We start from the raw sequence: 21,785 nt of genomic DNA, 5'->3' as shown, positions 1-21,785 counted from the left end.
ATATTTAGATCGTGAATCCACCTGGATTATAGTTTAGTGCATGGTGAAAGATGGAAGTCTAGTTTTAATCTCTGGCAAATTGAAACCCAGTTTTTCTAACACGGTTTATTAAAAAGGCTATCTTTCCTCCACTGAGGATGGTTGGCTCCTTTGTCCAAGAGGAGGTAGTTGAGTATGTCTGGAGTTGTTTCTGCATCTTCAAATCTATTCCACTGATCCTTGGGTCTGTTTCTTTGCCAGTACCATGCTATTTTTATCACAGTGGCTTTGTAGTATAGTTTCAAGTTGGAGATTGTGATACCCGCTGCCATGACTCTGTTGCCTAGAATTGCTTTTGCTATTCTAGTTCTGATTCCAAATGAATTTTTGGATTGTTTTCACTAGTTCTGTGAAATATACTGTTGGGATTTTAATAGGGATTGCATTGAATCTGTATAGCTGTTTTGGAAGTATGGCCATTTTCACTGTATTGGTTCTTCCTACCCAGGAACAAGGGATGTCTTTCCATTTTCTTTTATCCTCTTTGAACCCTTTTTTTTAAAGTGTTGTAGTTCTCAATGTAGAGGTCTTTTGCTTCCTTTGTTAGATTAATTCCTAGATATTTCATTTTTGGAGGATACTATTATGAAAGGGGTTGTTTCCCTAATTTCACTTTCAGTGAGTCTGTTATTTGTGTACAAGAAGACTATTGATTTTTCAGTATTTACCTTGTATCCAGCTACTCCACTGAATCTGTCAATTAATGCTAGAGGTCTTTTGGCAGAGTTTTTTGAGTCTTCTCTATAAAGTATCATATTGTCAGCAAATAATGACAGTTTAACTTCTTCCTTTCCTATCTTTATTGCTTTTATTTCTTTCTCTTGCCTGATTGCTGTGGCTAATGTATCCAAAACTATATTGAACAGGAGTGGTAATAGTGGACATCCTTGTCTTGTTCTTGATTTTAGCATGAAGGTTTTCAGTTTTTGACCATTTAATATGATGCTGGCTGTTGGTTTTTCTTAGATAGCCTTCATCAAGTTAAGATAAAGACCATCTATTCCAATTTTCTGTAGGGTTTTTTTTTTATCATGAAAGGGTGTTGAATTTTGTCTAATGCATTTTCTGCATCTATTGGATGATCATATAATTTTTGTCCTTGACTGTATTAGTATAGTATATTACATTTATTAATTCATGTATGTTGAATCATCCTTGTATCCCTGGGATAAATCCAAGTTGGTCAGGCCGTGTGATCTTCTTGACAACCCTCTGTATTCTGTTTGCCAGTATTTTACTGAGGATTTGTGTATCTACATTCTTAGGGAGATTGGCCTGTAGTTGTCTTTTTTGATTGGGTCTTTCCCTGATATTGAAATCAAAGTAACACTTGCTTCCAGGAGTGCTTTTGGAAGTATTGCTTCTCTTTCATTTTCATTGAAACGTTTCACGAATATTGGCAATAGTTCTTCTCTAAATGTCTTGTAGAATTCAGTAGTGAAGCCATCAGGACCCGGGATTTTCTGTTGGTAAATTTTTAATTACATTTTCAGTTTCACTGATTGTAATTGAGGAGTTTAGAATGTTTATATCTTCTTCGTTCACTTTGGTAATTCATATGTATCTAGAAATCTGTCCATTTCTTCTGTGTTCTCCATTTTATTGGAGTATGGGTTCTTGAAGTAGGTATTGATGATCCTCTGGATTTTTTACCCCATTTACAAATGTGGAACCTAAGTGCAAATCTGTAGTCACTTAAAGGCATTCTTTTCCCACCCCAATAAGAATTTTCAGGATGTGCAACCCACTCTGCACATAAGCTGTAGCAGAGGCTATAATAGAAAGAAAGTGCTGCTCCCTACAGTTGGGGTAGTGCTGAGCAAGGGGTAGGAGTGTCAACTCTGGAATATTACATGTGTTGGAACCTCAGCCTCACAGTTTTTTTGGGATTCTTTTGTTTTGTTTTGGTTCGGTTTTTTTGCCTCACAGCTTATTAGGTGTGACTCTGGAAAAGTATTTTTCCAGGCTGCAGTTTTTCTATGTGTAAAATGGGGATATCTTTGGTTTGTGGGAGAGATTAAATGAGATTAGGATGAACATGCTTTTCTCAGTGGTGCCCAGGATTTTATGCAATCATTATATGTTGCTGCTGTGGTTACTGTCAGTAATGTCATTGCTATCCCAAACTAAAACCTATGAAGATAACAGCATGACACAGTACCATTTCTCTTGAGTTCCTAGAATGCCTCGATAGGCATTACCTTATTCAGTTTTTATAAATGTGGGGAGGGTTATCTGAAAGGCAGAGCGTGTCCATAGCACACAGCCAGTGTGTGGTGATACCAGGGCTTTTGATTCCGGATGCCATTTCAGCCCTGCCTTTTGCTGCTTCAGGATTTGTTGTGACCAGAGAACATTTCAGTCATTAGGGCATTTGAAGGTGATAAAACAGGTAAGGCAGAAGAGTGATCTCAGTGGCTGCTTATGATCTCTCTTGGTTGAGAAATCAGTACAAAACTACCTGGTCCTAAAGGCAGGAAAGAATTGAGGCCACTAGACTGTACTTCATGCTCAGGCTGTCCAGGTCCCTGTGCAGGAGGCAAGTGGTCTTGATTAAACCGCTTGGCATTACCGGGGTGCCTTAAGCCTAGCTCTTTCTCTGCTGTCCTGATTTGGAATTTTAAGGTGGACTAGGAGCTTGGAAATGTAGAAATCTGTGATGAAGCCTTACATCCCTCCAGATGTGTAGACCTCAGGCTGTGCTACACAAGAACCCAGATACTACCACTTTGGCTTCCTGATGCTTGCAAAGAATTGAAACACTCTGCAGCTGTCTCAGAGCCTCCTCTGAATCAAGTGCAGAGCTGGTAGGTTTGTTCCAGGCAAGGAAAGGACTTTGACACTTTTCTTGGAATTTGATTTACTTTCTTTGCTATCTTGTCTCTCTCACCTTATTTTTCTGTGTGTTTGCCCCCAGACTTCATGAGAAAAAAAAATACAGATGCCTGTGTATCTGGTAGGCTAAGGGGAAAAATTTCTGAGCAGTATTCTTGCTCAGAGGTCAGAGGAAGAATGTGATCCCTGTCAACCCTTTTTGTCTCATGCTCTACCGCAGGGGCCCTGAACTCTAGAAGGTACCAGTATGTTCAGCCAGCTGCTCACCACTTACAGTTCCAAGAGTGTCGGGATTTTTTGCCCGTTGGTTTCTGCTGTGTCAGCTGGTGAAAATACAGATTGTATCTGTTCCTTCATTCAGGAAGTATTTATGGAATAAATAAGTAATGAATAAATCAGATTACTGCTCTCATAGATCTTACACTATTGTCTAAATTTTAATTGCATGTATTTTAACAGGAACATAAAAGTTGTACATACTAACAGGATAAAGTGATGTTTGAATACATGTATATATTGTATGATGTGGAACTTATGCTATGGAGAGAAACTGACAACAAATATCAACAAGTAAGCAAAGGTATGATTTCAGATGAGAGCAAGTACTCTGAAGAAGACAAGGAGATAGAGAATATTAGAAAGGTAGCTGGTTGCGATAGCTATAGCAGGGAAGGCCTCTCTAAAGAGGGGACCTTCAAGGAAAAACCTGTCCAAAAGGAAGAAAAGAGGCACATCAGGAATTGACAGCTGAGTATTGCCAACAGAAGGACCAGTGTGTGCAAAGGCCCTAAGGTGGAGGCAGTGACTGGTTGTGTTTTATCCAGGGGTCGTAGGAAGGGCCACTGTGACTAACTGGGTGGGAGGAGGCCTGGACAGGAGTAGTCTGACAACTGAAACTTAAAGGAGGAGAGTTTTTTGTTGGCTCATGGACTTAGAGGGCTCAGTTGATGGTCAACTCGCTCCAAGGAAGAGTGGCTGGCGTACGGGAAGGGCTTGGCAGAGGAAAGCAGCTCACCCCACTGCAGCCAGGAAGTGGAGAGGGAAGAGCCAGAGCAAGCCCATGACTCGTTTCCTCTGCCTGGGCCCTACTCCTAGCCACGCATTTAGCTGTGAACTCACCAATGAATTAGTCCACTGATAAGTGTAGCACCCCTCACCACCATTTCCAGTCACTTTCTGAAATCTTTGTCTTTGAACACATGAGACTTTGGGGGAATATTTTATTTTATTTATTTATCTATTTATTATTGATTAATTGATTGGTCCTGGGGATCGAACTCAGGCCCTTGCACTTGTGAGGAAGGAGACAGAACCACTGAACTAAATCCCCAGCCCTGGGGGATATTTTAGACCTAAATCACAACATCTATTAAGACACAAGGCTTTGGCAGATCATTAATATCCAGTGGGGAATATAACAGCATAGATATTGACAGTTGACTAAATCAACACTTGTTTTTGTTTTATCTTTGGTGATAATAATACTTCGGGTTACTAGGATTATACTATAGTGTTTGCCAAGTGGAGTTTTCATTTCCATGCACACCCACCAAAACATGATTTCTGGGTGAAGGCCTAGGATTCACATTTCAACAAGGATGAGATGTGATTAAAAAATGTGGTAAATTGTAAATTTTTAAAAAATTACAGTAAAAGAAACATTGTCGTGAATTTCCCTCAGAATGCTCCCCCCAGCCTCAAACAGTTATTTCAGCATTCTGGCCACTTTCTGAAGCTGTCCTAAAAGTCCTTTTTCATGAACATCTAGTTATGCTGTCCTGGCCTTCTCATTGTCCTGAATGGATTCAAAACACTTACCTTGCATGGCCATTGTGAGTTGAGGGAAGGGCCCGGAGTCACATGGCATTTGATCTGGTCAGCGGGTGGATGAAGATGTACCATGGTGATTTAACAAGGTGGTAAACCTGGCTTGTCCCTTGCATGGCACTCAGCTGCACCACTCACCATATTTTTGATCACACCACATAAAGACACCCACAAAAAGAAACTCACAAAAGACAACTTCCAGAACTATTTCAGAAAGTGGCAGGAGTGATGGGGTTAAATGTGTTCAAAGCAAGGGGCTATATTTTGAGCTAAGCAGTAATTAAAATGGCACCATTGCAACCATTATGGAAGAATGGAAAATTTCCATTCAATTCAAGCGAAACAGTAATTCTGTAAACTTCCAATTAATACAAGTATAGCAACTGTGTTTTTTATTGTAATATATTTTTAAAATTTAAGGGTTCATTGTATATTTCAATCACCCTTATACACTCTTGCTTTTCTTGTTCACTGGAGTTGAAAATTGCTACTAGAATAGAAGGGGCGGGGTCCTAAATACCTGATCCCCTTCCCTTAATCCTTTTCTGACTGTCCTCTGAATGAGAATGAGCTCCAGATTTAGGCTGAGCCAGAATCCTGGTTCCACTACTCATTAATACCGGAAGTTCCTTAGCCCAGCTAAGCCTAGGTTTCCTTTACAAAATCAGGATGATGATAATGATGATAAGATGATGCTTTTAAATGTGTAGCCTGGAGCATTGTAGTGGGTCTTAGTAAGTGTTATCGTCGTTACCACTTAACATCTGAGCCTGGCTTTTCTCATCATAAAAAACTTAGCAGAGAGGTTGGGAAATCAAATAAACTATAATGATTGGATCAACTGTAATATATTATCCCTCATTATATTCATTAGTGTGAAAACATAGCAAGAAGTTATTAGTAAGAAGAGTAGCAATATTACCCCATGGGATTATCATGAGAATAACGTGAATTTGGGTACAAAAAGCATTTCATCAACTGAAAGGTTTGATTCATATAATAGGATGTAATTGCATCCCAATGTTGATAACACTGAAACTGACCGTTCATTGAGTACCAAATAAGTTATGTGGTATTCAGGTGACTGTACGTTTCCTTTGACTCTCATGACACCTTGGTGAGTTGTCCCTACTGTACAGGTGAGGAAGGTTGACGCTCAGAGAAATGAAATACCTTCCCTAAGTTCATATCCATCAAGAGGCAGCAGAGATAAGATTCTAATTCAGGCCTGTCTGGCTTTAAAGCTTCTCATTCCCTTTCTGCTACATACCATTTCTTTCTGTATTGGTTCAGTTAATATTTGCACTAATCTGTATTCTCTGGATACATAGTAGAGAAAGAATATAGTGTACAGTCGTCTATGGTAGTCAAGACAGGTGGTGAACAAGGTCCTGAGGCACTGCTTTAGGATTAAAAATTGGTTGTAGGTAATTGAAAAACAGATAATTCACATTTGAATAATGATGAACCAATTTTCCAACTGTTCTAGGCCCCAGTGGAAGAGTCTGATAGCTGCTGCTATGGGGACACCTTTCAGGGGCCAAAGCTCAGGAAGCCTTGGCAATCCCTGAACCTCACGTTAGCAGAAAGCATGAGCTGCTCTCCTCTCCCTCTGGCTATGTAAGGAAATTACAGATCTGTTCTCCAGGAAGCTTTGTGCTCAGTTCAGTGTGGGTATTTTTCTTCATGGCTTTTAATGGTGCTGAAATTGATAAAATTCAGAAAGAGTGAGGCAGACGTATGGTAAAGAGCAAATCCCACACTGGGAAACTGATTGAACTTCTGTGGTGAGCGTGTGTATCTGAAACTGCCCATGAAACAATGGCCTGCTCGTAGCATCTCCAGCCATCTCCTGTTCAGGGGTGGCAAACTTCCAGCGAATCCATCAAAGTTCATTCTCCACAAAAAACTGAAGACATTTGTTTTGTTGGGTTTTGTTGTTGTTGTTACTTGTTTGTTTTCAACCGAAATAAAATTGAATGTTTCCTGGGGGAGAAGTTTCAGACTGGAAAAGACAGGAATATCAGCTTTTGGAAAGTGGTAATCCTTTTTGCTGCATGCTGACCCTAATTTAATAGATCTGCCCTTCTCGTTTGGAAAGGATTTGTCTCCTGAAGGTTTTTTACACATGCGGTGACTATGGGGTGTGTGGTTTGAGTGCTGTTTTCATGGACTGTATGTGCACAGGCCAAACTACTGTATAGGAAGGTCCTTTCTATTCAAAATTAGCGATTTGGCCCCTTCTTGCCTAATTGCTTAGTTTTCTGTGTACTGGGAATGGGAGGTGAGCAGTAACAGGAACCTGTTCTCAGAAAGGGGTGCTTGGACCAGAAGAGTCAGGTCCATTGGGGAGCACAAACCTCTTTGGGAGGTTACTCTGCCTTTCTAGGGGTTTTCTGGGCTCTCAGGCCTCTGCAGTTTATGAGCCCAGCGAGTGAGGCGTGAAGTTCTTCATCAGCCTCAGCCTCTAGCCTCATAGAGCTCAGTAATGATAACACCTATCGACAGGCAAAGGGTTTCTAGGAGTCCAGAAGAACTGAAACTTACTTTTGCTTCCTCTGTTTTGTGTTTGGGCCTGTACTGCTTTTGTTTTTCCTCTCTCTTGGACTCATTCTTGGGGCTGTAATGCCAGGTGGCAGTACCTCTTTGTATTAATACAGGAAGGAAGGAAGGAAGTGGTTAGATCAGGCCATTCATTTCTTTATTTAACCTTTACATCCTCACAAAAGATGAAAAAAAAAAACCTGATGACTAGAAGCTTACAAAACTTATCTGCTCTCATAGAATTTGTATCATTTGGAATTTGAAAGGTCATTTTGACCATCCCACGCAGCTCGACAACTTTCTCTGTCATTCGGTCACTGATTTACCTGCCCACAAGTCTAGAGTAGAAAGTCACACAAAGCACACACAGTGTCATTCCGTGTCTAGCACTATAGACTGTAGAGCATCATGAGAGGTGTAGCAGTGGAAGTACAGATATAGATACTCTTTGTGATTGCATATTCTGTTTTACTATGAGAGCCAGAGCCTTTGCAAAGTCTTGAAAGCGTAGACAATTAGATGCTCTGAAAGAAAGCCAGTGTGATTGGATGCTGAGAGCAGGAGGGTGGTACCTGAGGGGCAGGAGAGGTAGTTGAGTCCAGGCCACGCAGACTTTGAAGGGCTGCGTAAGGATGTGGGTTTCCCTCCCGTGTGCCCTGGAGAGACCATGAGCGGGGTGGTAACGTGGTCTTAAGTTTGTCAGGCTCATGCGGGCCCCTGGGTAGAGGCAGACTAGCTGGGAGCCGGGGGCTGCAGTCATCCCAGAAACTGAGAGAGATTAGGAGATACAATTGAGGGACTTGGTGACAAGTTCGTGGAGGTAGAAGGGAAGCTGCGCCATGGGTACTGTTCGTGGTTTTCTTGTGGTTGGCATGCTGCCACCACCTGTGTGCCTCACTTCTTTAAAAGGTGAAAAGAACCAGGGAAAGGTAGCTCAGGTGAGGTACTAGAAGCTGCAGAGCATGACGGGAATGTTTTAGATGTCTTAGTACATCCCTGTCGGTTATACTAAACCCAAGTCTTTACACCTAGACCACCAGTGTCCTCCCTTTCAACAAGAAAAGAATTTGGTTGTGCATTGTTATATATTGTTGTTTTCAGCTCTTTGCAGTAAAGCAGGCAGTCTCTGGATTTTCCTGCTTCCCTGATCCTGGAGTTCATATCTCAGCATGATGAGCTAAACGCCAAAGAGCTATCAGGCACCTTTCTCCCATTTTGCAGTTTGCTGTGAGACTCCTCAAATTAACCAAGCATGCACCCATCTCTCCTGTGGTCTCACATTCTCCACAGAGCTTTGCCAACATTGGTTTTTTTCAACCCTGGCCTTTCCTTCCTCTAAAAAGAAAGACAGAAACAAGGCTTCAAGCATTGAAATGAAAGTTAAGAGGGTGGCACGTTTGTAACTTGGAAGGTCAGCCTGGGTCTTCAGTGTGTGCCCTGCCAACATTCATTTTGAGACAATAGCTGCCTGAGTGCAAACCTAGGCAGGGCTGAACTTGAGCCTTGGGAAGAAGAGAAGCCAGTCCAAGCCTTCACTGTAAGATGGGGGAGGTCAGTCCCGGGAATCAGATCCTTCTGCAACTCATTGCAAGTCAAATTAGGGGAATAATAGAGGGCTAATAGATATTTAATGAGAGATTATTTCTGAAGATTAGGAGGATACAGAAATTGCAAATATCCCTGACCTTTTCTGAGTCTTGGCTCAGTGAAAGCTGAGTCACCTGCTTGAGAGGATTAAGGCCAGCCTCTCCCATCTGGCGGGCCACTTTCACTGTCATTTACAGACTGGCTTGGTGGCGACAGTGTTCGAAATCTGTTAGTGGGACTTCACTTTTCAGAGTAGGAGATCTCAGTTAACTTAGATTATGTATCCAGTGGGCAGAGATCAGGACCAAAGATCTGGTTAAGTGTGCAGTACAGTTCCTATCATGTAATGGTACTGAATTAAATCCATGTTAAATAGTTGAGTTCTTGTTAATTATTAGTAACCTAATCACAGTGTCAGCGGGAAAGTCAAATTGATGAAGTGTGTCCGTGTGTGTTTGTGTGTTTGTGTGTGTCTGTGAGAGAGAGAGAGAGACAGAGAGATGGAGAAATGCCAGGGCAGTGGGCAGTGGATAATGTAGTAACTTGTACCAGTTCTAGTTTAGAGATTTAGAACGATGATTGCTGAATTGTATTTCATGAACTTTTGTGTCATGTGGGTTTTATTTCTTAACACAGTTCTACCTACTTACTGAACTGTAAAATCAACAATATGCATCTGTAATACAGTAGAGGCAACAGAGTAACCTGTAGTCATTTGTTTGGCTTTACAATATGTAAATACTATATGCATTTGAACTTAGACAACTAAAATTATTGATAAATACTGTGTTATGTGTAAAAAGCATAAGGCTTTATGTGTAAATCTGTATAAAGCGTTTCCTAACTTGTAAGAAATTGGAGAAACTGTAAAATTTACATTTATTTAGTGACCCAGTGCAGAGGTTTTGCTTTGCCATTTTCCATGAGAAGTAATTATAGTTAAATGTGGATTGGTGCAATTTTAATTTTTTCCGGATGTATTAAAATATTCAATATGTTCTTTTCCACCATATATCACTTACCTAGAAAAAGATCCCACTTCCTCATTTTCTATTACTGAAAATAGGACCAAGATCTGAATTGTATCTGTGAAACTGTCCAACACTGTCTTTAGTTTGGCTTTTCCCCTAGTTGGGCTGGTGGCTTGTCTGCCGACCACTGGGTCCATTTCTGTATCTGTTTTTTGCCAAGTTCTTTCCAGTTTTCTAAAACTTTTATGGATGTTCATGGGTTAAGGAAGTGGTCTTTGTCCGGGACAAAATTCACTGTGTCTAAAACAAGACGACGTTGATAAAACTCCTTCTAAAACCCCCAAGTCTGAGATCAGTCTTAGCAGCTTCCTAGAGCCTGTACAAAATATCATATATATTTCTCTCTTCTTTGAAAAGAGTCTCTTTGAAAAGATTCTCTGAAGCACCTCTCAAAAGAAGAACTAAAAGGCTTCAGCCAACTTCTAAATCATAGTTATAAACCTTTTGGAAACCTCCTTAAACATAAAAAGCAGTTATTTATCACAAATACTTCTCAGCAAGTTCTGTTCTTACTAGTGGATAAAGGGATACAAAAATCTCTCCTATGCACAAAAAGATGCCCAACACCATTAGTCATTGGAGATGTGCAAATGAAACCACAATGAGATGCCTCTTGACATCTATAAGGATGGCTATAATATGAAAAACAATAACACATATTGTCAAGGATATGGAGAAATTGGGACCCTGTACATTGCTGGTGAGAGGGTAAAACAGTGCAGCTACTTTGGTAAACAATTCAGCAGTTCCTCAAAAAGTTAATTCCTCGTAGAGTTACCCTATGGCCCAGTAATTCCATTTTTGGGTATATACATGAGAGAAATCAAAATGTGTGTTCTTACAAAGACTTGTATACTGTCACTCATAGTTATATTAGTAAAAACAATACAAAATAAAATAACACCTCAAATGTCTATTAGCTAATAGATAAATGAAATGTATTGTGTGTGTGTGTTTGTGTGTGTGTGTATACACATATATATGTGCATATATCCATGTACACACACAATGGAATATTCAGTCTTTTTCACGGAGGGTTGGTGCCTATGCACAACACATTTCAGTTCCTTTTTCATCCTCTCCCCGTCCTTTCCCTCCTCCTCCCTCCATCTCTTGTTCCTCTTCCCATTTGCAAAAGATCTATCTTCCTACTTCCTTTATCTTTTACTTTACTCTTTACTTACATTTTGGGTTTCTTATATATGAGAAACCACACGATATGTAAGCTTGTGTGTCTGATTTATTTCACTTAATGCTATGGTACATACATTTTCCTACCAGTGACTCAACATTATTATTTTTGTTTTTGAGACATGATCTTACTATGTAGTTGAGACTGACCTGGACCTCACTATGTAGCCCAGACTGGTTGAACTCACAGCAGTCCACCTTCCTCAGCCTCCTGAGTGCTGGGATTACAGGCGTGTGTCACCATGCCCAGCACCTCAAGCTTATTCTTTATCTCAGAGTAACATTCCATTGTGTGTATATATACCACATTTTCTTTATCCATTCATCTGTTGATGAAGGGGAATAAAATACTGTTGCTATTCAGGGTCAAGGAAAGACCTTGAAGACATAAGTAAAAGAAGTACATATTAAAGATCACACATTTTATGATTTCATATATATGAAGTATGCAGAATAAGCAAGTCCACAAAGAAGGAAAGTAGATTTGTGGTTGCCAATAGTAGAGGAAGGAAAAATGGAGGGTTATTGCTAGTGTATATGATTTTTTGTTTGTTTGGGTGGGGAACAAAATGTTCAGGAGTTAATGATAATCAGTGCATAGCTTTGTAAATGTGGAGAAATGACTGGACACTTAAGATGGATGAACTTCATAATATATGAATTATATCCATAAAACTATTAATTTAAAACAAAAAATTCCTCCACACAGCCCAACAGGAATTTGGCTTGTATGTTAAATCTTGTTACTGCTTTTGAAAAATGTTTACTGCAGGCGTTAGTTGAGTTTCATCTGAAAAAATTATCTGAGTCTGGCTTGCAATTTCCTGTCAGAAAACTTGAGATACTGTATGACTGCAGAGTAAATACCAGTTCATATTGTAAAAATAGGTTTGAGTTAGGGTTCTTACTGTGTTAAGGGAATAAGAAGAATGGCTTGTAGAGCAGGTAATTTCCAGGGAAAGGAACGTTGTTTTCTTGCTTCTCTTTTGGTATGTACTATCCTAGAAGCTGAATGATAGTAAGTACCACTAAACAATAAGTATGCACAGAAGTATAGGAGCTGTTTCACTTTGGAATCAAAAGTTTGAGCAAGTTAGCCTTGCCTTTTACATTGATCTTGGATATTCTTAGCGATTTAAAAATTTTCTTTAAATCTTTATTAGATTTGAGCCTATCCATACATAATAGAGAATGAGTCCATTTGCATAAATCCCAAGGTGAAGTTAGGTTCTGCTCAGTTCTCATGTGTGACGAGTTCGTTGCTTGCCCTGGATGATCATGAATCACTTGTGAATTCTTACCTCCCTACTCTGTACCTCTTCCTTCACTGTAAACGGTAAGCTGCCGAGCATCCTTGCCTTATCCGTAAAATCAAAGACGAAGCCATTCTGAAAGACTACCACGTACATTTACGGACTGGGCTGAGTTTGGGTAGAGTTCTAGCCTCTGCGTTGCTTTAGAAACTGGCTTTGCCCTGTGCAAAGGTTGCTGATGTGGATCACTTACTTTCTGCGTGAGAGCAGTGGGCTTTGAAGCCGGTGAAGCAGCCTGTCACCCCTGCTGAGTCACCTTGCAGAAGGCTGGCTTTGCCGCCTTCCTGCTTCTTCCTCTCTTCTTCTTTGGGTTGTTCTTTGTTCTTGGCTTTGATTTTCCTCTGAGTTTCTCCCTCCTCCCTTCCCCCACCCCGTCCCCTCTTTTGTTTCTCCATTTTTACTTTTGCCTAGTCACCTGAGCAGCATTATCTTTTAACTGAAAGCGTTCGGTGAGGCAGTTTGGTGATACGGGCTCTGGAGCAAGTCTCCACATTTCGACTCGACATCTTTGATCCGGATATTAACTTTACCCGCTCCCAGTTTCTTCATCTATAGTACAGTGACGGTGAACTTTTTAGAGCTTTCAGTTGATGCGAACAGCCAGCGGTAGCACGCATGCCGTAAGCTCACCAGTGCTGGTCTGTAATACAGGGCTAATGATAGTACCATCCTGGAGGACTTGCTGTGATTAAAGGAGGCCATTTATATGACACACATGCCCTGCATGTGTAGGTTACTTAAGTTTTGCATTTGGAAGGAGACAGCAGTCAGTCCTACTGCCCTAGTGCTCTGTGCTGCAGTTTCCTCAGCTATAAACTGAAGATAGTATTGCCGATTCCTACAACTTGAGGTTATTATGAGAAATAAAGCAATGCACACAAAACACACAGCACCTACCTGGCATATGGTAAGCTCCCAGTGAGTGCTAGCTATGTTGTAATAATTATTTGTTTACAGTTTTGTTTTTATCATTACCATGGGAAGAATGACAGGACGTGTGGCCACAACGTGTGATTGTCTTGCTATGGATTGTTCAAGCGCTACCCCGAGATTGATTTGCACGGCTACAACTTGACTGCCCTCTTGCTCTTTCAGCTGCGCAGTTGGACAGCATTGGCTTCAGCATTATCAGGAAGTGCATCCATGCTGTGGAAACCAGAGGTAACGTGGTCTAACAGATGCCATTGTTCTCACTACCTGCTGTTTCCCAACTCTGAGTGACTCATTAACTCCCCTAGTGCCATTACTGGTGCGTTTCCATAGGCCATATCTGAAGCAGGGATTATCAAGCTATTTGGTATCATTAACTCCCTTGACTGATCAAAAGAATATTTTAAATACGTACATGTAAAAATACACAGGCTTATAGAACTGAAATTCAGTTAGCAGAATACTTAGAACATGGATGTGATGTAGTGATGTATCAATGTCTCTGTTACCAAGTTCCTTCTAAAGACGAAGTGGTGGATCTGATACTGGAAGTACTATTTCAAGCTGTTGGTAACAACTGGAGTATGTTTTGAAAATATCTGTGATTTCTGACCAAGCGGCAGGTACTGTTAATGCCAGTGTGATTTGCTGCCAATGGAAGGAAATGTGTAATGTCAGTCACAGGATAGTGAAAATGAAGATGCAGTTATTTTCCTGTTTAATTCATAGGCCTCTGAATCCTCTGCTGTGAATCGTGTCTTGGAGTCAGTGACCCTCGTTTGAGGACCCCTGCTCTGGGAATGAGTCCCTCAGGAACCATTCACACAGCGGAGCCAGGCCCCTGCTGCATACTGACCTTTCCTGGGCCCCCTGGCCCAAGACCCTGAGACCAGGAGGCTGGTTCCCCTGTAGTCTCTCCCCGGACACTGCCACAAAGGACAGTCCTGGCAGTGGAGCTTAGAATGCACTGGTCTCTTGTGCTCTGTGCCAAGCTGTTAACCGACTTTCTACTGGATTTGATTTGTAAGCTTGTCAGAGATGTAAATCACACGTATTCTGCAGTCTCCATACCTACCAGCCCTTTTTATTTGTTTAAAAGAAATTCTTTCTCTTAAAGCATGGTCCATAATGCGTACCAGTTGAGAAATACAAAAGTTTTTAAAAATAAAGACTATGAAACATTGAATGGAGGCGGAGGAAGAAATACAACTTTTGAGCCCCTGCACCCTTGTATCTTGGAAAGATTTTCTTTTCAAAGTGACTATTTTCATGTATGGAAGCATTTTTAAAAATGTTTGCTTATTTCTGTTGCATCTCTTTTCAATAAGGTCAAGACAGCTTGGAAAAATACATAAAAAATAGCCAGAGAACATAAAGTAGGCGTAGGTAGGAACTGATCTTGAAAGGATTTAGGCCCAATAAGTTGTTTACACAATGGCATGGTTGGGGTGCAAAGTGGGAAACTGGCCAAATGTCTTAAAACTTAAATCAGCAGTGGTTCATCTAAGCAGGAAAAAACTAGGAATCACTGAAATTGTAATGGAAATACATTTTTTTACATCCAACATTTTCTTAATCATATATTTTAAATGAGAAAATGTGCTTATGAAAAGCTGCCCACTCAGCCCATTCTGGGAGTGGCAGGGAGAAAGTGCATCCATTTGTACATTTGTCCTTATGCTGTAGGTGGTTCTCGCTGCTAGCTTTTACTATCGTTGACTTGTCTGTTTGTTTTGACTATGTCTTAATATAAACATTTCGAAGCTTATATTGCTCAGGTAGCTTTTCGGTAGGAGTTTAAAATGTTTTGCACTTTGAAGGAAGAGAATGAGAAAGGAGTCCAGGTTTAACAAAGAGGGCAGGAGAATGGAGCGAAACTTGAATCCAAAACACCCAGTGCCCAGGGAAGTTCTTACATTTGTCTAAGGTGGACCACCTGTTGGTCTCTCAGTCTTCGGCAACCAAAACCAAGAGGGAAATCAAAACATGTAAAGCCACTGACAGAATTTGTGATACATGCAAACCAGTAGCTTGGAAGGACAACCTTTTCTGATAGAAAACTAGAAAATATGTGCAATAGCAAAAAGCAGTAGCAAGAGGGTCACATGTAAGTTTTCTTTCATGGCCTCTGCCTCCTTGTCCCACCCCTTCTCTACAGTAAGGATGAAAAGGATACATTTGGACTTCTAAAACAGTTTTCATCTAGCACAAAGAAGAAAGGGCAGTGTAAGTTAAATGTCATTTTAGTACAAGGAAGTCGTTATTTTTCTGCTGTGGTGCATTCATGGACACACATATCTGTAATGCCTACAATGCACAGACATCCCATACTCTCTAGGATTCATCAGTGCATGTCCAGCAGTGGGAGCTAGGATTGTGTGAAGTCCTAGGAAAGTGTAAAGATAAAGAAGTAGAGTCACTGCAGACCTTTCAAGCCTTTAGCCTGACACAAATTCTCTGCTGCTGACTAATGGGTATACAGCTTTTGGCTAGAGGCTCCCAGCTTGGGAATCATGGATGATATGTGTGGTTTTAAAGGCCCTTTACTTTCTTTCTTTTTTTTTAACCAGAGCTCAAACTTGGGACCTTGCGCTTGCAAGGTCAGCGGCAGAACCACTGAGCCAATTCCCCGGCCCTTATAGGCACTTCTCTACTGTAAAGTCCTATCATCCCAGACCACTTCCTTTTATTCACCATTTCCTCTTCTCTGTAGGTCTTGTTGAAGATACTGCAGAATCAGACCTTTATTAAATTTCTTCAGAAATTCAGAAAAAAGTATAATTTCAGACAAGATCGGGCATGTTCAGGATGGTACGGCAGTAGACAAAAAAAGAAAACAATAAGAAAATGCCTGGGAGTGTTGGCTGTGGGGATATTAAGATAGATGAAAGAGGTTGTGGTTGAGCTGAAGTCTGCATGATGAAAAGAAGTGTGAGAAGAATGAGCCAGGTAGTGGAAATAGCTGTAGCAGTGGTAGTGAACCGTTTAGAGCTTTCGGTGATAACAGCCTGCAGGGGCATGTGTTTCAGAGGTTCACCACCACTGGGCTAGAGTGGCCTCGTGCTCAGTGGGGTGAGCCTCCTAGGCCTCCGTAGGGAGGTTTACTTATGTTCTATGTGTATTGGGAATCTCTTAGAAGGTTTTAAGAGAAGAAGAATGGGCAACAGGGGAATAGGACAGAAAATAGGAGACCAGTACTTAAGTGGTGCCAGATATGAAGGGACTCGGACTAACAGGAGAAAAATCACTTCAAATCCTTGAGCTAAATTGCCCGCTTGTCAGTGATACAGTGGTGCTTTAATCTGTGCATGTAAATGATCAGAAGTACGATTGTTGCTGCCTTAGCGCAAGGACCTGAGTTCAATCCCTGATACCAAAACAAAAAAAAAAAAACCAAAAAGAAGTACGATTGTTAGTTTTTGTTTCTTTGTTCCAATGTTTAAAAGTAAAGTCTTTCTGGTCTAATTGTACAGTTCCTTGGGTTCAGTGAAGGTAGTTTTCTTGTTTAATAAAGAATATTTACATTACAGATGAATGGATGTTCTAATTTTCCAGTCTCAGCCAACATTTCTCAAAATTATACATGTCCTTACATTTTAGTATATTCATTCTGAATATACAATAGATTATAAAAATATTTGTCCTTTCTGTTATATGGATCTTTATCATGTCATCTGTGGCTTTTTAAAATTAAAAATTGGTTAAGTGTGACATCTTTAAAAGAATATATTTTGCATCTTTTAAAATGCTTCAGATGCTGCATTTGGCAAGAGAAGAGGAAAGTTTCTTCCCCCTCTGATGGCTGAGCTAACACAGGGGCTGAAGTGCACAGCACATCCGTGAAATCCTAGACAGCTGTACCAAATCCCACTGCTTTGCTAAGAGCTGAGCCGAGTGACAGGGGACTTTAATTAGAGCACTTTTTAGAAGGGCTGAGAAAATGAAAAGAAGAAAAAATAAAAGAGCATGTGGCCGCGTCTGCCTAACTTGTGTTCTGACGTGCCTCTAATTAAATCATTATCGTTTCTCTTTTCAGGGATCAACGAACAAGGACTCTACCGAATTGTAGGGGTCAATTCCAGAGTGCAAAAGTTGCTGAGTGTTCTGATGGGTGAGTGCAGCAGTGACTCTGCCAGGCAGGCCTCTGGGGGAGCCCACTCTGAAAAGTCACCGGGTCCCTGAATAGGACTAGTGTCTGGGGAAGGAATCAGGGTGTCCATGGGCTAAGGCCCGGAATTCCACTGCCCTGTTGGCCAGTTGTCATGACCACAGGCATTATGGGATAGATTGTCAGCGAGACTGTACAGGATAAAAAATAGCAAGTGCCAGGCACCACACCCTCTCCGTAGCCTCAGCCCCTGGGGTGCAAGTGGCACTTGATCACTCATGACCACCACACCCTATTCTGTCTTTAATAGCTCACGAGTCCCTCTGTTCTCTTTTAGGGAAGATACTTAGTGGGACACACCCAGTGCCCAAAGCAGGGCACCATTCTTTCCTGCAGAGGACCTCAGAGGACATGTTGCTGTTACTGAACATGTCACGTAACTCCCCAATAGGACAGATGCATGCAGCCCTGGGTCCTCTCTTCTACTTCTGGATATCAGCCTAGACCTAGTCGCTTGAGCGGGAGAACCACCTTGCCATTGGCTGATACAAAATACTGTCTCCAAATGTGCAGTATTTGAATCAAAAACCCAGAGTCCATGAGCCAAATTTGCTTAGGCTGCAGATTTCCTGTATTTTTAGATATGAACACAGCCTGCCTCAGTGAGTCACGTGGATCTAAATGGCAAACAGATCAGATTTCACAGATCGGTGGCTGCTCTTCATTTCCACAAAGCCCCAGCCGTGCTCTTGTAAAGCTGGACTGTCACTCAGGGTTCTGGGCAAAGATGGTTTTTTTGTCAGTATTTATAAGGATTTTTGCCATTCCAGTTTCTGAAAATGGCTTTCGTATGTGAAAAAGTCTCTTCTCTCATGCGGGCCAAATGACTGTTTTCTTCCTTTGTTTCAACAGAGCTGCTTACCCTTTGTGGGCAGAATCCTATGGTATCACTAGTTACAGTAAGAATCTGTTTAAAACTGTGACTGTGGGATATTTAGTACTGAGTATCTATTTTTCAGTTCAGATTTGGGGTATACTGTCATTTTTAAAATTAAACTTTATATTTTGAGATGATTGAAGATCAAATGCAATTGTAAGAAATGATAGGGAGAGGTCCTTTGTAGTTTCCCGGTTTCCTCCAGTGATAACATCTTGGAAAACCATTTCAAAATCAAAAACCAGGGTATTGACAGTGATGCATTAAGATGCAGAATGTTTCAGTTATCTTAAGGATTCCCTTATGATGCTGTTTTATGGCTACAAACATTGGCCTTACCCCCTATATTACCCCCCATCCCTAACCCTGGCAACCCCTAATCTGTTCATTATTTCTCCAATTTTGTCATTTCAAGATTTGATACAAATGGAATCACACGAGCCTTTTGGGATTGGCTTTCTTTTTAAGTCCACATGATTCTCTCAATATTCAGTCCGTTTCATTTAACGATAATTTGTTTCAGATAGATGTGCGGATGTCCCAAAGCTACTTTAGCCATTCCCCTATTGAAGGACAACTGCCTTGTTCACAGTTTGAAGCCATCCTGAGCAAAGCTGCTATAGACATTTTTGTACAGCGTCCCCCCATGGTACCGGGGATTGAACTCGGGATCTTGTGCTTGCCAGGCAGGTGTTGAGCTGCTGAACTACATTCCTGGACCCTCTGTACAGGCTTCTGGGTGAACATACGGGAAAAGTTGTTAGCCACTTTTTCACTGCTGTGACAGAGTACCTGGGAATGTCGAACTGAAGCACAAAGGGTTTATTTGGCACAAAATTTTAGTTTATGATCTGGTTCCATTGCTGGGGTCTGAACTGAGGCAGAACACGGTAGAAGGGCACAGCAGAGCAGAGCTGCTTGCCTTATGACAGCCAGGAAGCGAAGAGAGAGGAAAAGAGCCAGAGAAGAAGGAGCCAGAAACCAGATACAGTCTCAGGGTCCTGCCTCCTTGGTCCACTCCCTTCACAGAGGTCCTTCACAGAGGCTCCTAATCATTCGTGCAGCTATTATCTCTCAGTGGATCCCTCTGTTGATTTGATCACTTCCCAAAAGCCCCACTTCTGAAATTGCTGGATTTGGGACCAAGCCTTCTGGGGGATATTTCAGATCCAGACCGTAACCATGTACATCTGTTCTTGTAGTATAAATGCTCAACATGTAGTTGCTGGGTCATGTGATTATATGGCTGGTTTTTAGGAAATGGCACTGTAAGGAAGATTTAAGAGTCCAGCGGGTCAGGGATGTAGCCCAGCCATAGGGCTTGCCTACCATGTGCAAAGCCCTGGGTTCAGTTCCCAGTACTGGGGGAAAAAAGGGAAGAAAGGTCTGTATGCATTTCAAGCTCAGGAAATAGCTCAGTGGTAGAGCACTCACCTGGCACATTCCTGAGGCCCTGGGCTCCGTTCCCAGCCCCTCTCCCCCACAAAGGCTAATAGGTTATCAGTTCTCAGTCTTTTATTTCTGACCAGTTTCAAATGTTCATGGGGTATCTGCTCTCTGGGACAGGTTGTCAGGTCCTTTACGAAGAGCTTTACGAAGAGCTCATACCTTTGTGCAGAGTCCTGCTGGGCTGAGATGTGCATGCATCTGAAAACTATGGTGTATAATATAAAATATGTTCGCACTTAAGAAGAGTGGGTAGCACTTCAGAGGGTAAAGTGGAGGAATAAATCAGGCTCAGGGCATACTATTAGCAGTTGGCGGGAGGAGAAGAAATCAGCATGTGGTGGCTAATTGCCGAAGGTATGGGCTCTTTGATGCTTATTATTTTATTTTTGAAAGAACTGCTTGAGGCTGGAAAAGGAAAGTTGAAGGTGGTGTCTTGTTAACTTGAATACTGTGCTAAGGACTTTGTGGTTTTTTTGTTTTTTGAGAAAGTAAGGTATGGGGTACACAGGGGGTTCATCCCATGAAACCCTGTGGACTGAGCAAGATCGCTGATCAAATGATGACGGGTTTGCTTTCCTGAGCTGATGGCTGCAGATGGAGAAGAAGTATGTCCAACATAGGTGTGCAGCGGTCAGGCTCTAGCTTCAGGAGGATAACCCAGGGGCAGTGTGGAGCAGGTATTTAGTATTTGGCCCAGAAAGACACGGAGGAAGAAGAGTTGCAGTGAATTAGACAGAAAATACCCTAGCAAGGGTTTACCCAGATAGCCTGAGATTGGAAAAAAGCACAGGCTCACAATGATTGAAGAGAAAGAATCAACAAAACTTTGTAACTAAGTGTGGGGGAGCAGAAGGGGCAGAGAGATTTCGAAGATGACAGATGCTTGTGTAAGGTGACACTAGTGAAAAGAAATATGACATTTTAGACTGCTTTGCTCATCTAAAAAAGAACCACCTGACTTCTGTTGTGCTGAGCAAGAGTGATTTTGAAAGGAGTTGTTTTTATCACTTTGCTCAGTGACCTTCAAACAAGATAATTTTTTCTCGTCCTCAGTTTTTCTGAGAGAAATATAATTGTGGAAAAGTCATACCTAGTGGCTGAAAATCACAAGGCCAGCCCCCTGTGCCAGGAGATGTTATAGATAGGTTGGAATTCAAACTGAAATCCAGAGCTGAGAGATGAGGACCTGAGGGCAAGATTGATCCTCACATTGAGGCTGGTTTCTGAGATTCTCCCTACCAGTTAGGATTGAGTCTTGCAGTTGAGAATCTATATCCTGTACTAGGCCTTAGCCCCAGACCCAAGTCTGTCCCCCTTCTCTCTCATGAACATCAGTTGGTCTTGGTATCGGACTAGCCCAAAGTGCAAGATCAATGTAGCTACTGTACTGCAAAACCTTTCCTTGACATGGCTGGGCTGCATGTAAGCATCTCATACACTGTTCCTTTATTACATCTCCTGCGAGTGCCCTGTTATGTGCTAGACATTGTATAAGAGTTGGATTATTTGTCTGAGGCGCTCAAAAGTGGAATACTGTAGTATGATTATTGAAAGTGTGGCTTAGAATTAAAACCAGAGACTAACTTTGATCATGAGTTTATTTTTTGTGCTCTTTTTTTTTCTTTTTATTGAGTTTATTGGTACAATCTAGGTATACAATACAGTTACATTCATCATTGGGATTCTGTACCTTTGCATACTAGGTCTTCATTCTCATTTTTTCTCCTTGTCCCTGCCCTCCCTTCCCCCCCTCCCATTTACAAACACTTTTTTTCCATTTTTTCAGTTTCTCATATTTTTTCCTCTCCCTTATTACCTTTCCCCCACCCTTCCCACTTTCCCTACACCTTTAGCCCTTTACTTCCTATTTCACATTCACTAGGTCTTCATTCTCATTTTTTCTCCTTGTCCCTGCCCTCCCTTCCCCCCCTCCCATTTACAAACACTTTTTTTCCATTTTTTCAGTTTCTCATATTTTTTCCTCTCCCTTATTA

At 41.4% G+C, this 21,785-nt stretch overlaps 1 protein-coding gene across 1 annotated transcript in view; it reads left to right on the top strand.

Moving 5' to 3' along the window:
- Arhgap26 (Rho GTPase activating protein 26) overlaps positions 1–21,785 on the top strand; it is a 445,337-nt gene that overhangs the window by 254,683 nt on the left and 168,869 nt on the right. The window contains exons 13-15 of the mRNA XM_033765564.1: positions 13,463–13,528; positions 17,334–17,408; positions 17,743–17,841. Coding sequence (XP_033621455.1) covers positions 13,463–13,528; positions 17,334–17,408; positions 17,743–17,841 — 240 coding nt within the window. The remainder of the gene's footprint in view (positions 1–13,462; positions 13,529–17,333; positions 17,409–17,742; positions 17,842–21,785) is intronic.

Source organism: Fukomys damarensis, unplaced genomic scaffold, assembly GCF_012274545.1.
Source record: "Fukomys damarensis isolate Sample0158 unplaced genomic scaffold, DMR_v1.0_HiC HiC_scaffold_3, whole genome shotgun sequence".
Classification (NCBI taxonomy): domain Eukaryota; kingdom Metazoa; phylum Chordata; class Mammalia; order Rodentia; family Bathyergidae; genus Fukomys; species Fukomys damarensis.
Note: the sequence above shows the minus strand (reverse complement) of the source record. Positions and strands in the feature narration are given on the sequence as shown.